The sequence below is a fragment of the Salmo trutta genome, chromosome 16, assembly GCF_901001165.1.
Source record: "Salmo trutta chromosome 16, fSalTru1.1, whole genome shotgun sequence".
Taxonomy (NCBI): Eukaryota; Metazoa; Chordata; class Actinopteri; order Salmoniformes; family Salmonidae; genus Salmo; species Salmo trutta.
Window position 1 is genome coordinate 4,999,838 of NC_042972.1, and position 12,998 is coordinate 5,012,835.

At 45.2% G+C, this 12,998-nt stretch overlaps 1 protein-coding gene across 4 annotated transcripts in view; it reads right to left on the minus strand.

Annotated features, from left to right (window-relative positions):
* Positions 1–12,998, minus strand: part of pusl1 (pseudouridine synthase like 1) — a 52,852-nt gene that overhangs the window by 10,175 nt on the left and 29,679 nt on the right. Inside the window, exons 5-7 of one of the 4 annotated variants that reach the window (XM_029692827.1) lie at positions 8,238–8,387; positions 1,370–1,618; positions 656–826 (exon numbers count right to left, since the gene is read on the minus strand). In XM_029692827.1, the coding sequence (XP_029548687.1) occupies positions 656–826; positions 1,370–1,618; positions 8,238–8,387 (570 nt within the window). Of the gene's footprint in view, positions 1–655; positions 827–1,352; positions 1,619–8,237; positions 8,388–12,998 lie in introns of all 4 variants that reach the window. The other 3 variants (XM_029692828.1, XM_029692829.1, XM_029692830.1) reach the window with 3 other exon arrangements.

A 12,998-nucleotide genomic window follows, 5' to 3' on the forward strand; every position in this document is an offset into this window, starting at 1 on the left:
TTGTGCTAGTTGTGGCTTTTTGGTTGTTTGCTTTGGCACCTTTCAACACCCTGCATTATTACATTTATGCATGCAAACACTCATGGTTCATTGTTCTTAGTTTACTTTATTTAATAAATATATATTTTGATACTCCTTGTCTCCATGTTGTCTCCCTTTTGTTGTGAACTCTGAGCCGGTTCGTAACACTGGTTTTAACTCACATAGAGGAATACATACCATCTATCTCTCAACCTGTATTTCAGGGGTTAATAATTAATTTAGTACAGGAACAACCCATCCAGAGGAATAAACCCCACAGCCATTTAGTTCACCAAATCTCTCTCCAACACCCCCCCCCACTAACCTCCACTATGGATTATGCTCCAGCCTCCCCCTTCTAGGTAGAGGCCACTACAATGATCAGAACTGAAAAAAATGACGATTGATTCTAGTAATATTCAGAGGGTTTTAAACTAATCCAAATCCCCACCAATGTAAACATGGTGTTGGGTACTAAAGGCTTTCTGACACACTGTGGCTTTACCCACAGTTAGGGTAAAGGTTATCGTTAGGGTTAGAGGTCAGAGGATACCCGTGGAAATGTCTTTGTATACGAACGCATCCCCAGGCTCCAAAATTTGGGTTAGGATTAGGGTCAGGGGTTAGAGGTTACCTGTGGAAGTGTTTGTGTACAAAGGCGTCTCCGAGTTCCAGACTGGCCTTCTCCAGTGTCTTTACCGGGTCTTTAAACGGTGTCTCAGAGTTCAGGGCTCTGAAGGAGCTGAAGTTATGGGTACCCACCAGCAGGGCGGCAGCATCGCGCATCGCAGCAACATCCAGATCACTGTCAGGAGGAAGAGAGGGCAGGGGGCATATGTTAAAGGTTAAGGTTAAGGGTTATATGTATGTTAATTCCTGAAAAAATGTTGAACGAGTGGACTGTTCTTAACACCTGAGAGACAGGTAAGTTGCTCCCAAAAGAGTGATATGACTATCAATCAAATTTACATTTTACATTTTAGTCATTTAGCAGACGCTCTTATCCAGAGCGACTTACAGTAGTGAATACATACATTTCATTTCATGCATTTTTTTGTTTTGTTTTTGTACTGGCCCCCCGTGGGAATCGAACCCACAACCCTGGCGTTGCACACACCATGCTCTACCAACTGAGCCACAGGGAAGACAGTCCAAATAAAATCAACTGTAAGGTGTTCAAAAGGTAACAGGTCACATAGGACCTGGTATTGTACCAGGGGCTGACCCCATTTAGTCCACTGGTCAATTGTTTGGTCGATAGGCTGTTGGTCGACTCAGATGTCTTTAGTCGAAGCATATAGCAAAAACTAAAAAATATGAAATAATACTACCATGGTGTACAAAACACCTGTCTGATTGGCTCCTGTCGGAGTGGACCGATCCATTGCGGAGACAGCGGGGGATGGCACAGTCCATCGTTCTAAGACACCGGTCTGATTGGCTCCTGTCGGAGTGGACTGATCCATTGTGGAGACAGCGGGGGATGGCACAGTCCATCGTTCTAAGACACCGGTCTGATTGGCTCCTGTCGGAGTGGACTGATCCATTGTGGAGACAGCGGGGGATGGCACAGTCCATCGGTCTAAGACATGTGCTACTGAAATTGTATATGGTTATATTATATAAGAACAATGGGTGCAATAATAATGATATTATTTTATAACAAATTTTCTTTTTCCACACGTTGGATAGCGGTCGCTGTCCGCGCTTCAGAAACACATCAATGCGCTGTTGAATTGGCGTCTTTTCCTAGACCATGTTGCTATGTGAATAATAGCAAAGTTAACCAGCATACTGGTGTTGAGAACAATGCGGCGGAGGCAGCAGCGGAATGAGGAGATGAGAAAACAGCCTTCTAAGAAAAGTGAGGAGAGAGGAAACCCCAACATAATTAGGTCTATAATCAATAGCGTAACTGTTAAATGTGCCTGGCTTTATAAATCTTCAGTACAGCTATAGGAATAAGACAGATCCTGCTTCTGTTGCCTGTTTAACATCCTATTGATTCTACTGCACTAAGCCTCACACAATAACATGTCAAGTAAACAATTTCACAAATTCGGCTGTTTTTTTTAAATCTTTGCTATGCTGTAATAAAGGCTTTACACTTCCCTCCCATGAGAACAACCTCTCTGGTATTATTTAGTGTTTATTTAGTGTTTGTCATTTCAATTGAAATTGTCAGAATAATAATATTTAAAATATTAATAATGAAGATCCTTCTTATTGTTATTATTATGATCATAATTAATGTCATTATCATTAGTAGGCAGTATAGTATTGCAGCCTTCAAATGAAATCAAACTTTATTAGTCACATGCGCCGAGTACAACAAGTGTAGACCTTACAGTGAAATGCGAAAATAAGAAAATCCCTAAAAAAGTAAGTGAAGAATAACAAATAATTAAAGAGCAGTAGTAAATAACAATAGCAGGGCTATATACATATATATTTTAGGGCCTTCCTCTGAAACCGCCTGGTATAGAGGTCCTGGATGGCAGGAAGCTTGGCCCCAGTGATGTACTGGGCCGTACGCACTACCCTCTGTAGTGCCTTGCGGTTGGAGGCCAAGCAGTTGCCATACCAGGCGGTGATGCAGCCAGTCAGAATGCTCTCGATGGTGCAGCTGTAAAACCTTTTGAGGATCTGAGGACCCTGAGGAGGAATAGGTTTTGTTGTGCCCTCTTCACAACTGTCTTGGTGTGTTTGGACCATGTTAGTTTGTTGGTGATGTGGACGCCAAGGAACTTAAAGCGCTCAACCTGTTACAGGCCTTTCTCCCCCGATTAATCAGTTTGGCCCGGCTGCCACCTCTAGGAAGAGTCTTCTTCCATTTAAGAATGATGGAGGCCACTGTGTTCTTGGGGACCTTCAATGCAGCAGCAATGTTTTGGTACCCTTCCCCAGATCTGTGCCTGGATACAATTCTGTCTCGGAGCTCTACGGACAATTCCTTCGACCTCATGGCTTGGTTTTTGCTCTGACATGCACTGTCAACTGTGGGACCTTATATAGACAAGTATGTGCCTTTCCAAATCATGTCCAATCAATTTAATTTACCAGAGGTACACTCCAATCAAGTTCTAGAAACATCTCAAGGATGATCAATGGAAACAAGATGCACATGAGCTCAATTTAAAGTCTCATAGCAAAGGGTCTGAATATTTATGTAAAAAAGGAATTTCTGTTTTTTATTTATTTATACATTTGCAAATAATTCTAAAAACCTGTTTCACTTTGTCATTATGGGGTATTGTGATGTCATTATGGGGTATTGTGATGTCATTATGGGGGATTGTGATGTCATTATGTGTCACGTCCTGACCAGTAAAAGGGGTTATTTGTTATTATAGTTTTGTCAGGGCGTGGCAGGGGGTGTTTGTTTTGTGCGGTTCGGTGTTTTTGGTTTATGTTCTATATTATCTATTCTATGTGTTTATCTAGTTTTTCAATTTCTATGTTGGGGTTTTGGTAGGACCTCCAATTAGAGGCAGCTGGTTGTCGTTGCCTCTAATTGGAGGCCATATTTAGTTGGGTTAGTTTACTTGTGTTTTGTGGGTGGTTGTTTCCAGTATAGTCTGTGCACCTTATTGGACTGTTTTCGTCGTTTGTTTTGTTTAAGTGTTTTTCCTTCAATAAATAAGAAGATGATAAATATACCTGCTGCATTTTGGGCCACCTTCAACGACGCTTGTGACATTATGGGGTATTGTGATGTCATTATGGGGTATTGTGATGTCATTATGGGGTATTGTGATGTCATTATGGGGAATTGTGATGTCATTATGGGGTATTGTGTGTACATTGATGAGGATTTAAAAAAAAAAGTAATCCATTTTAGAATAAGGCTGTAACATAACAAAATGTGGAAAAAGTCAAAGGGTCTGAATACTTAGAAATGGTATGTATTTCAATACTTATATAGGCTACTGTATCAATCAATCATTTATTTGGTCATGTCTTCAGACAGCATTTATAATCATTTATGATTTGAAATCCAATCAAGCATTTTAGTTTAAAAATAAAATAAAAACGAGCCTTGAATAATTAGCTTAAACATGACATAAACCGTTCCATTTCAGGAAATTGCATTCACGAATGAATGCGACTGTTTTTAGTCTTTGCTGTAATAAAGGCTTAGCAACAAAAAAGAAAGAAAATTTTTACAACACACTCTCTGGTACGCTTATAATTTATTTAGTGTTGTTAACATTGTTCCAAACAGTCAGAAAAATGATTTTGTAATCTATACAGCACCTGTTTGGCGTGACATAATATGTACGCTTTTCTTGTTGCTTACCTTCTGATCTCCAGTATTTTACACAACTAGTAACATTTATTCCACACATCTGACTTCCTCAGTAAACATTCCCCTGGTTCGAGTTATTTCTCAAGTCCTTTGCATCCATTTTGCTGTGTTACAGTGTTCAGAGTTTGTTGGAGCCAATGTATTGATGTGATTATGATTATGGGTCATGAACGACCTACATGTAGCCCATTAACGTCCACAGTGAATGCTTTCGTTTCTATGTTTTGTGCATATATATATATATATAAGTTGATGGGCTACATGTAGGTCGTTCATGTATAGCTTATGCATAGCGCTTTGTTCGACTATATCTCAAACCTGTTATTGATTTCTTGCTCAAACCTCGAGCAACACCTGTCAAACTCAGACATTTCTCTCAAAACCCAGGGATGTCGATTCGCACGGGGCTAATATTATCAGAGGACCTTGGAGTTTACAACAACAACAGTAGGTTATTCAGGCTGGAATTGTTATTCTCCTGCCATGTAAAACATTATTGACATATCAGATTGGGACGGGAATGTTATCCTCTCTCTCTCTATCCCCTTATTGCTCTCATTATATATATATATGAACTGAATATTGGCAAATGCATCAGTAACAAATATTGAGCGTATTTAATGTACCCCTTGGTGTTAATAGATGGCAAAGCAGCAGAATAATACAACTGACCTAAACGTTCGTAAATGAAAAGTTAACTTTGTCATCCGTAGCCTTTTAAAAATGCATCTCAAGTGTACTTGCTCTGTTTTAGCTCCCATCTAAAAGCTGGGAGGGCATTTAGGACGTACTGCGGATTACTAAAATACCCTAATGATTATGATCACACTTCCTCAATTCAAATAATATGGCGACACTATAGGAAAGATGGTTCCGTTTGGTTTAGAAACTTGGGAACCAAGTTATCAGCGTGTCACTATCACCTGGACATGTCTTCACGCCTAGAATAAACACCTGTCAATTTATTTACAAAATAATATAATAATAATTACAGGGGGCAATTTGGTAAAATAAAAAAACGAATCCCGCCCGAATCGTCCTCTGGAATAACGGGCATTCTGGAGTAATAATTACATAACCAACGTTCTCTAGTAATATTCGTAAGAATAGGTCTTTGATCGCGTGCATACGATGCATACATGTGTCACGTAAAGAGAGCAAAAGGTTGAGGGAATGTTTTTCATAGATAAATTAGAGATTTCGGGTAACAGAACTTTTCAGTCAGAAATGGCTGTAATTATGTTGCAGCTTCAGCAACACGGACAGCGTGATAAACACTCCTACAGCCGGGAGGAGAGAGAGACAACGGGGTTGTAGTCACAGTCACCCAGCCCAGCCTATATAATCAATTACTGGTCGGTCTCCCTCTAGTCATTTGTGAGTCTTATTAATTATTTCATCAAACAGTGCGCTTAAAGCATCAGACAAGCTCAGTGCATAGAGTTGATTTGATTAAAACACATAGGATGTTTTGACCAATTGATTGGTCAAAAACGAACAGAGGCCTCTTGGTCAACTAAGATGGGGGTTTTTTTCAGGCACTGCCCTGTAGTGTTCCCTCACTGTTCTGCTGAATACCAGGGATCCTTGTGGATGGGAGGGAGGGAGAGAGGAGGTGGGAGTGAAAAAGAGAGAGCGATGAAAGGAGGGATGGATAAAGGCTGAGGGAAAGAAAACAAGAGAGAATTGGAGAGTGGAAATGTGAGAGAGAGGGAGGGGGGAATAGAGGGAGGGAGAGCAACAGTGGGAGAGACAGAGAGAGAGAGGGAGAGAGAGAGAGAGAGAAACATACATGCGTGGGTGTTGTTCTGCATCTGTATAAGCCTGCAGCTTATTTTGGCCTACTTTCCCAAAAAAGTGAAGAGAGCAAAAAGGGGAGGAGAGGAGAAGAAGAGGGGAGGGTGGAGGAGAGGAGGGGGGAGGAGACGAAGGAGGAGGAGGAGGAGAGGAGGAGACGAAGGGGGAGGAGGAGGAGAGGAGGGGGGAGGAGACGAAGGGGGAGGAGGAGGAGAGGAGGGGGGAGGAGACGGAGGAGGAGGAGAGGAGGAGACGAAGGGGGAGGAGGAGGAGAGGAGGGGGGAGGAAGAGAGGAGGAGACGAAGGGGGAGGAGGAGGAGAGGAGGAGAGGAGGAGACGAAGGAGGAGGAGGAGGAGAGGAGGAGACGAAGGGGGAGGAGGAGGAGAGGAGGGGGGAGGAAGAGAGGAGGAGACGAAGGGGGAGGGTGGAGGAGAGGAGGGGGGAGGAGACGGAGGAGGAGGAGGAGGAGAGGAGGGGGGAGGAAGAGAGGAGGAGACGAAGGGGGAGGGTGGAGGAGAGGAGGGGGGGAGGAGACGGAGGAGGAGGAGGAGGAGATGAAGGGGGAGGAGGAGGAGAGGAGACGAAGGGGGAGGAAGAGGAGAGGACGAGGGGAGGACGACGAGGGGAGTAGCGGTAGGAGAGGAGGGGAAAAAAACACTCTTGAGATGAAACGCTTCACGCTATAACTTTCCCCTGTTACATAAACCACTCCATTCTCTAACAACTCTTCTGTTATCCTCTCTCTCCCCCACTCCCCTCTTTATCCCCTTATTGCTCTCTTTCTCTCTCCCTTCCTATCTCCTTCTCTCTCTCACTATTTATCCCTTTCTAGCTCTCTCTCTTTCTCTTTTTCTAGGTCTCTCCATCTATTTTCCCTTCTCTCTATATCTCTCTGTCTTGCACCTCTCCGTCTCCTCCCTCTTTCTCTTGCTCACCCTCTCCCCCCTCTCTGACCCCCCCTCTCTGATCCCCCCCCCTCTCTGATCCTGACTTTTGTCTGTCTGTCTGAGTCAGTTCAGATAGCTCCACTTCATGTGTCTATCTGGGTCAGATATCTCCACTTCATGTGTCTATCTGGGTCAGATATCTCCACTTCATGTGTCTGTCTGGGTCAGATAGCTCCACTTCATGTGTCTATCTGGGTCAGATATCTCCACTTCATGTGTCTGTCTGGGTCAGATAGCTCCACTTCACGTGTCTGTCTGGGTCAGATATCTCCACTTCATGTGTCTATCTGGGTCAGATATCTCCACTTCATGTGTCTGTCTGGGTCAGATAGCTCCACTTCATGTGTCTGTCTGGGTCAGATATCTCCACTTCACGTGTCTGTCTGGGTCAGATAGCTCCACTTCACGTGTCTGTCTGGGTCAGATAGCTCCACTTCATGTGTCTGTCTGGGTCAGATATCTCCACTTCACGTGTCTGTCTGGGTCAGATAGCTCCACTTCATGTGTCTGTCTGGGTCAGATAACTCCACTTCATGTGTCTGTCTGGGTCAGATAGCTCCACTTCACGTGTCTGTCTGGGTCAGATAGCTCCACTTCACGTGTCTGTCTGGGTCAGATATCTCCACTTCATGTGTCTGTCTGGGTCAGATAGCTCCACTTCATGTGTCTGTCTGGGTCAGATAGCTCCACTTCATGTGTCTATCTGGGTCAGATATCTCCACTTCATGTGTCTGTCTGGGTCAGATAGCTCCACTTCACGTGTCTGTCTGGGTCAGATATCTCCATTTCACGTGTCTGTCTGGGTCAGTTCAGAGTGTGTCTGTCTGGGTCAGATATCTCCACTTCACGTGTCTGTCTGGGTCAGATAGCTCCACTTCACGTGTCTATCTGGGTCAGATATCTCCACTTCATGTGTCTATCTGGGTCAGATATCTCCACGCCTTAATGTGCTGATTCTCTACACAACGTGTGTTATTTGCCTTCATTATTCATGTATTGCAAACTCTATTGTCTTAGTGTGAGTGATTCCTGAGCTGCTCTGGAAGGAATTGCTTTGGGGTCTCCCCTTACGTGTGATTTGCATACTGAGACATGCAGCGCACACACACACACACACACACACACACACACACACACACACACGGTTGCCAGGGTAACTCACATGTGGCGTAACCCCCAGCAGAGGTTAGCATCGGTCAGTGGCGTGCAGGAGTGATGAGTGACGCCCGCGGCTAGCCGGTAGACGTACGTCCGAGACACAGCGCGGAAACGGGCATGGAACCCACCGGGGACCCGGTAGGCACGGGTGATTCTGGGGGACAGACAAAAACCATGGGTGATTCTGGGGGACAGACAAAAACCATGGGTGATTCTGGGGAACTATGTGAAATATGTGTTATTTCATAGTGTAGATATCCTCACTATTATTCTACAATGTAGAAAATAGTAAATAATTAAGAAAAACCCTGGGATGAGTAGATGTGTCCAAACTTTTGACTGGTACTGGATATACAAAAGTATGTGGACACCCATTCAAATTAGTGGATTCGGCTATTTCAGCGACACCCGTTGCTTACAGGTGTATAAAATCGAGCACACAGCCATAGACAAACGTTGGCAGTAGAATGGCCTTACTGTAGAAATCAGTGACTTTCAACGTGGCACCATCATAGGATGCCACCTTTCAAACAAGTCAGTTCAACCGGTCAACTGTAAGTGCTGTTATGTGAAGTGGAAATGTCTAGGAGCAACAACGGCTCAGCCGCGAAGTGGTAGGCCCCACATGCTCACAGAATGGGACTGCCGAGTGCTGAAAAATTGTCTGTCCTCGGTTGCAACACTCACTACCAATTTCCAAACTGCCTCTTGAAGCAGCGTCAGCACAATAACTGTTCGTCGGAAGCTTCATGAAATGTGTTTCCATGGCCAAGCAGCTGCACACAAGCCTAAGATCACTATGTGTAATGGCAAGCGTCAGCTGGAGTGGTGTAAAGCTCTCCTTCATTGGACTCTGGATCAGTGGAAACGCGTTCTCTGGAGTGGTGAATCACGCTTCACCATCTGGCAGTCCGACGGACGAATCTTGGTTTGGCAAATGCCAGGAGATCGCTACCTGCCGAATGCATAGTGCCAAATGTAAAGTTTGGTGGCGGAAATCTTAACGCTACAGCATACAATAACATTCTAGACGATTCTGTGCTTCCAACTTTGGGGAAGGCCCTTTCCTGTTTCAGCATGACAATGCCCCCGAGCAAAAAGCGAGGTCCATACAGAAATGGTTTGTCGAGATCGGTGTGGAAGAACTTGGCAGGCCTGCACCAGAGCCCTGACCTCAACCCCATCGAACACCTTTGGGATGAAATGGAACGCCGACTGCGAGCTAGGCCTAATCGCCCAACATCCGCTAATGCTCTTGTGGCTGAATGGAAGCAAGTCCCCGCAGCAATGTTCCAACATCTAGTGGAAAGCCTTCCCAGAAGAGTGGAGGCTGTTATAGCAGCAAAGGGGGGGACCAACTCCATGTTAATGTCCATGATTTTGGAATGAGATGTTCGGATTCTATCACCCCAGAGACATAGAGAATCCCCTTCCCAAACGTTCCCACAGCTTTCTAGATTAACGCTCTGATGCTCGGGAGCTTCTCCCTCCCTCCCTCCCTCCCTCCCTTTCAGCCAGGCTGATGACTCAAAAAAACGTCAGTCTGAAAAAAGAGCTTATGACTTTGATCTGAGAGGAGAGAGAGGGAGAGAGGGAGAGAGAGAGAGAGAGAGAGAGAGAGAGAGAGAGAGAGAGAGAGAGAGAGAGAGAGAGGGTGAGAAAGAGAGTGAGAGAGAGAGAGAAAAAGAGAGGGGGACAGAGAGCGAGGGGGAGAGAGAGAGGGAGAGAGAGAGAGAGGGAGAGAGAGAGAATATCATCCCTGATTTGAAAGGTCTATTTTTAGCTCCTGACAGGTCTGTGAGCTTTACATAGTAGATGAGGCAACAAAACACTGCAGAGTAGACACACACACACACACACACACACACACACACACACACACACACACACACACACTGCACCTTGCATGTACATCTGTGTATTGAGATCAGACTGTATGATAAAAGCAGTGAATCACATTTATTCAATCAGCTAATGCTCTCTACCCATAATCAACTGTTTAATAAAATGGTCGTTCTCATTGGTAATTAACCATTCATTAACATAAACACATTTAGCATCTACTGGCTTCCACACAGCCTACAAGCCATTTTTTTTTAAATGTCTAATAAATCCATGTAATATAGCCTACACTTTCACACTAAATCCATGATTTATTTTAGACAGGTCTAAAGATGCATGATATGAACAAAATGTAGTCTATGCTATTCTTTTTTTTCTCTGAAATACTCAGAGTCCTTATGTGTATAACTCTACATGTACATACTACCTCAATTACCTCAACTAACCGCAAATTGACTCTGTGCCGGTAACCCCTGTATATAGCCTCCACATTGACTCTGTACGGGTACCCCTTGTATATAGCCTCCACATTGACTCTGTACCGGTACCCCCTGTATATAGCCTCCACATTGACTCTGTACCGGTACCCCCTGTATATAGCCTCCACACTGACTCTGTACCGGTACCCCCTGTATATAGCCTCCACATTGACTCTGTACCGGTACCCCCTGTATATAGCCTCCACATTGACTCTGTACCGGTACCCCCTGTATATAGCCTCCACATTGACTCTGCACCGTAACACCCTGTATATAGCCTCCACATTGACTCTGTACCGGTACCCCCTGTATATAGCCTCCACATTGACTCTGTACCGGTACCCCCTGTATATAGCCTCCACACTGACTCTGTACCGGTACCCCCTGTATATAGCCTCCACATTGACTCTGTACTGGTACCCCCTGTATATAGCCTCCACATTGACTCTGTACCGGTACCCCCTGTGTATAGCCTCCACATTGACTCTGTACCGTAACACCCTGTATATAGCCTCCACATTGACTCTGTACCGGTATCCCCTGTATATAGCCTCCACATTGACTCTGTACCAGTACCCCCTGTATATAGCCTCCACATTGACTCTGTACCGGTACCCCCTGTATATAGCCTCCACATTGACTCTGTACCGGTACCCCCCTGTATATAGCCTCCACATTGACTCTGTACCAGTACCCCCTGTATATAGCCTCCACATTGACTCTGTACCGGTACCCCCTGTATATAGCCTCCACATTGACTCTGTACCGTAACACCCTGTATATAGCCTCCACATTGACTCTGTACCAGTACCCCCTGTATATAGCCTCCACATTGACTCTGTACCGTAACACCCTGTATATAGCCTCCACATTGACTCTGTACCGGTACCCCCTGTGTACAGCCTCCACATTGACTCTGTACCGGTACCCCCCCTGTATATAGTCTCCATATTGACTCTGTGCCGGTACCCCCCCTGTATATAGCCTCCACATTGACTCTGTACCGGTACCCCCCCTGTATATAGCCTACACATTGACTCTGTACCGGTACCCCCCCTGTATATAGCCTCCACATTGACTCTGTACCGGTACCCCCCCTGTATATAGCCTCCACATTGACTCTGTACCGGTACCCCCCCTGTATATAGCCTCCACATTGACTCTGTACAGGTACCCCCTTGTATATAGCCTCCACATTGACTCTATACCGGTACACCCTGTATATAGCCTGCACATTGACTCTGTACCGGTACCCCCTGTATATAGCCTCCACATTGACTCTGTACAGGTACCCCCTGTATCTAGCCTCCACATTGACTCTGTACCGGTACCCCCCCTGTATATAGCCTCCACATTGACTCTGTACCGGTACCCCCCCTGTATATAGCCTCCACATTGACTCTGTACCGGTACCCCCCCTGTATATAGCCTCCACATTGACTCTGTACCGGTACCCCCCCCTGTATATAGCCTCCACATTGACTCTGTACCGGTACCCCCTGTATATAGCCTCCACATTGACTCTGTACCGGTACCCCCCCTGTATATAGCCTCCACATTGACTCTGTACAGGTACCCCCTTGTATATAGCCTCCACATTGACTCTATACCGGTACACCCTGTATATAGCCTGCACATTGACTCTGTACCGGTACCCCCTGTATATAGCCTCCACATTGACTCTGTACAGGTACCCCCTGTATATAGCCTCCACATTGACTCTGTACCGGTACCCCCTGTATATAGCCTCCACATTGACTCTGTACCGTAACACCCTGTATATAGCCTCCACATTGACTCTGTACCGGTACCCCCTGTGTACAGCCTCCACATTGACTCTGTACCGGTACCCCCCCTGTATATAGTCTCCATATTGACTCTGTGCCGGTACCCCCTGTATATAGCCTCCACATTGACTCTGTACCAGTACCCCCTGTATATAGCCTCCACATTGACTCTGTACCGGTACCCCCTGTATATAGCCTCCACATTGACTCTGTACCGGTACCCCCCCTGTATATAGCCTCCACATTGACTCTGTACCGGTACCCCCCCTGTATATAGCCTCCACATTGACTCTGTACCAGTACCCCCTGTATATAGCCTCCACATTGACTCTGTACCGGTACCCCCCCCCTGTATATAGCCTCCACATTGACTCTGTACAGGTACCCCCCCTGTATATAGCCTCCACATTGACTCTGTACAGGTACCCCCCCTGTATATAGCCTGGCTATTGTTATTTATTGCTGCTCTTTAATTATTTGTTACTTTTATTTCTTATTCATATTTTTAAACTGCATTGTTGGTTAAGGGCCTGTAAGTAAACATTTCACTGTAAGGTCTACACCTGTTGTATTCGGTGCATGTGACAAATACAATTAGATTTTATTTTATTTTGATTTGATGTTTGGTGCTGATGAGGCTATGCCAAATGGTTGTGG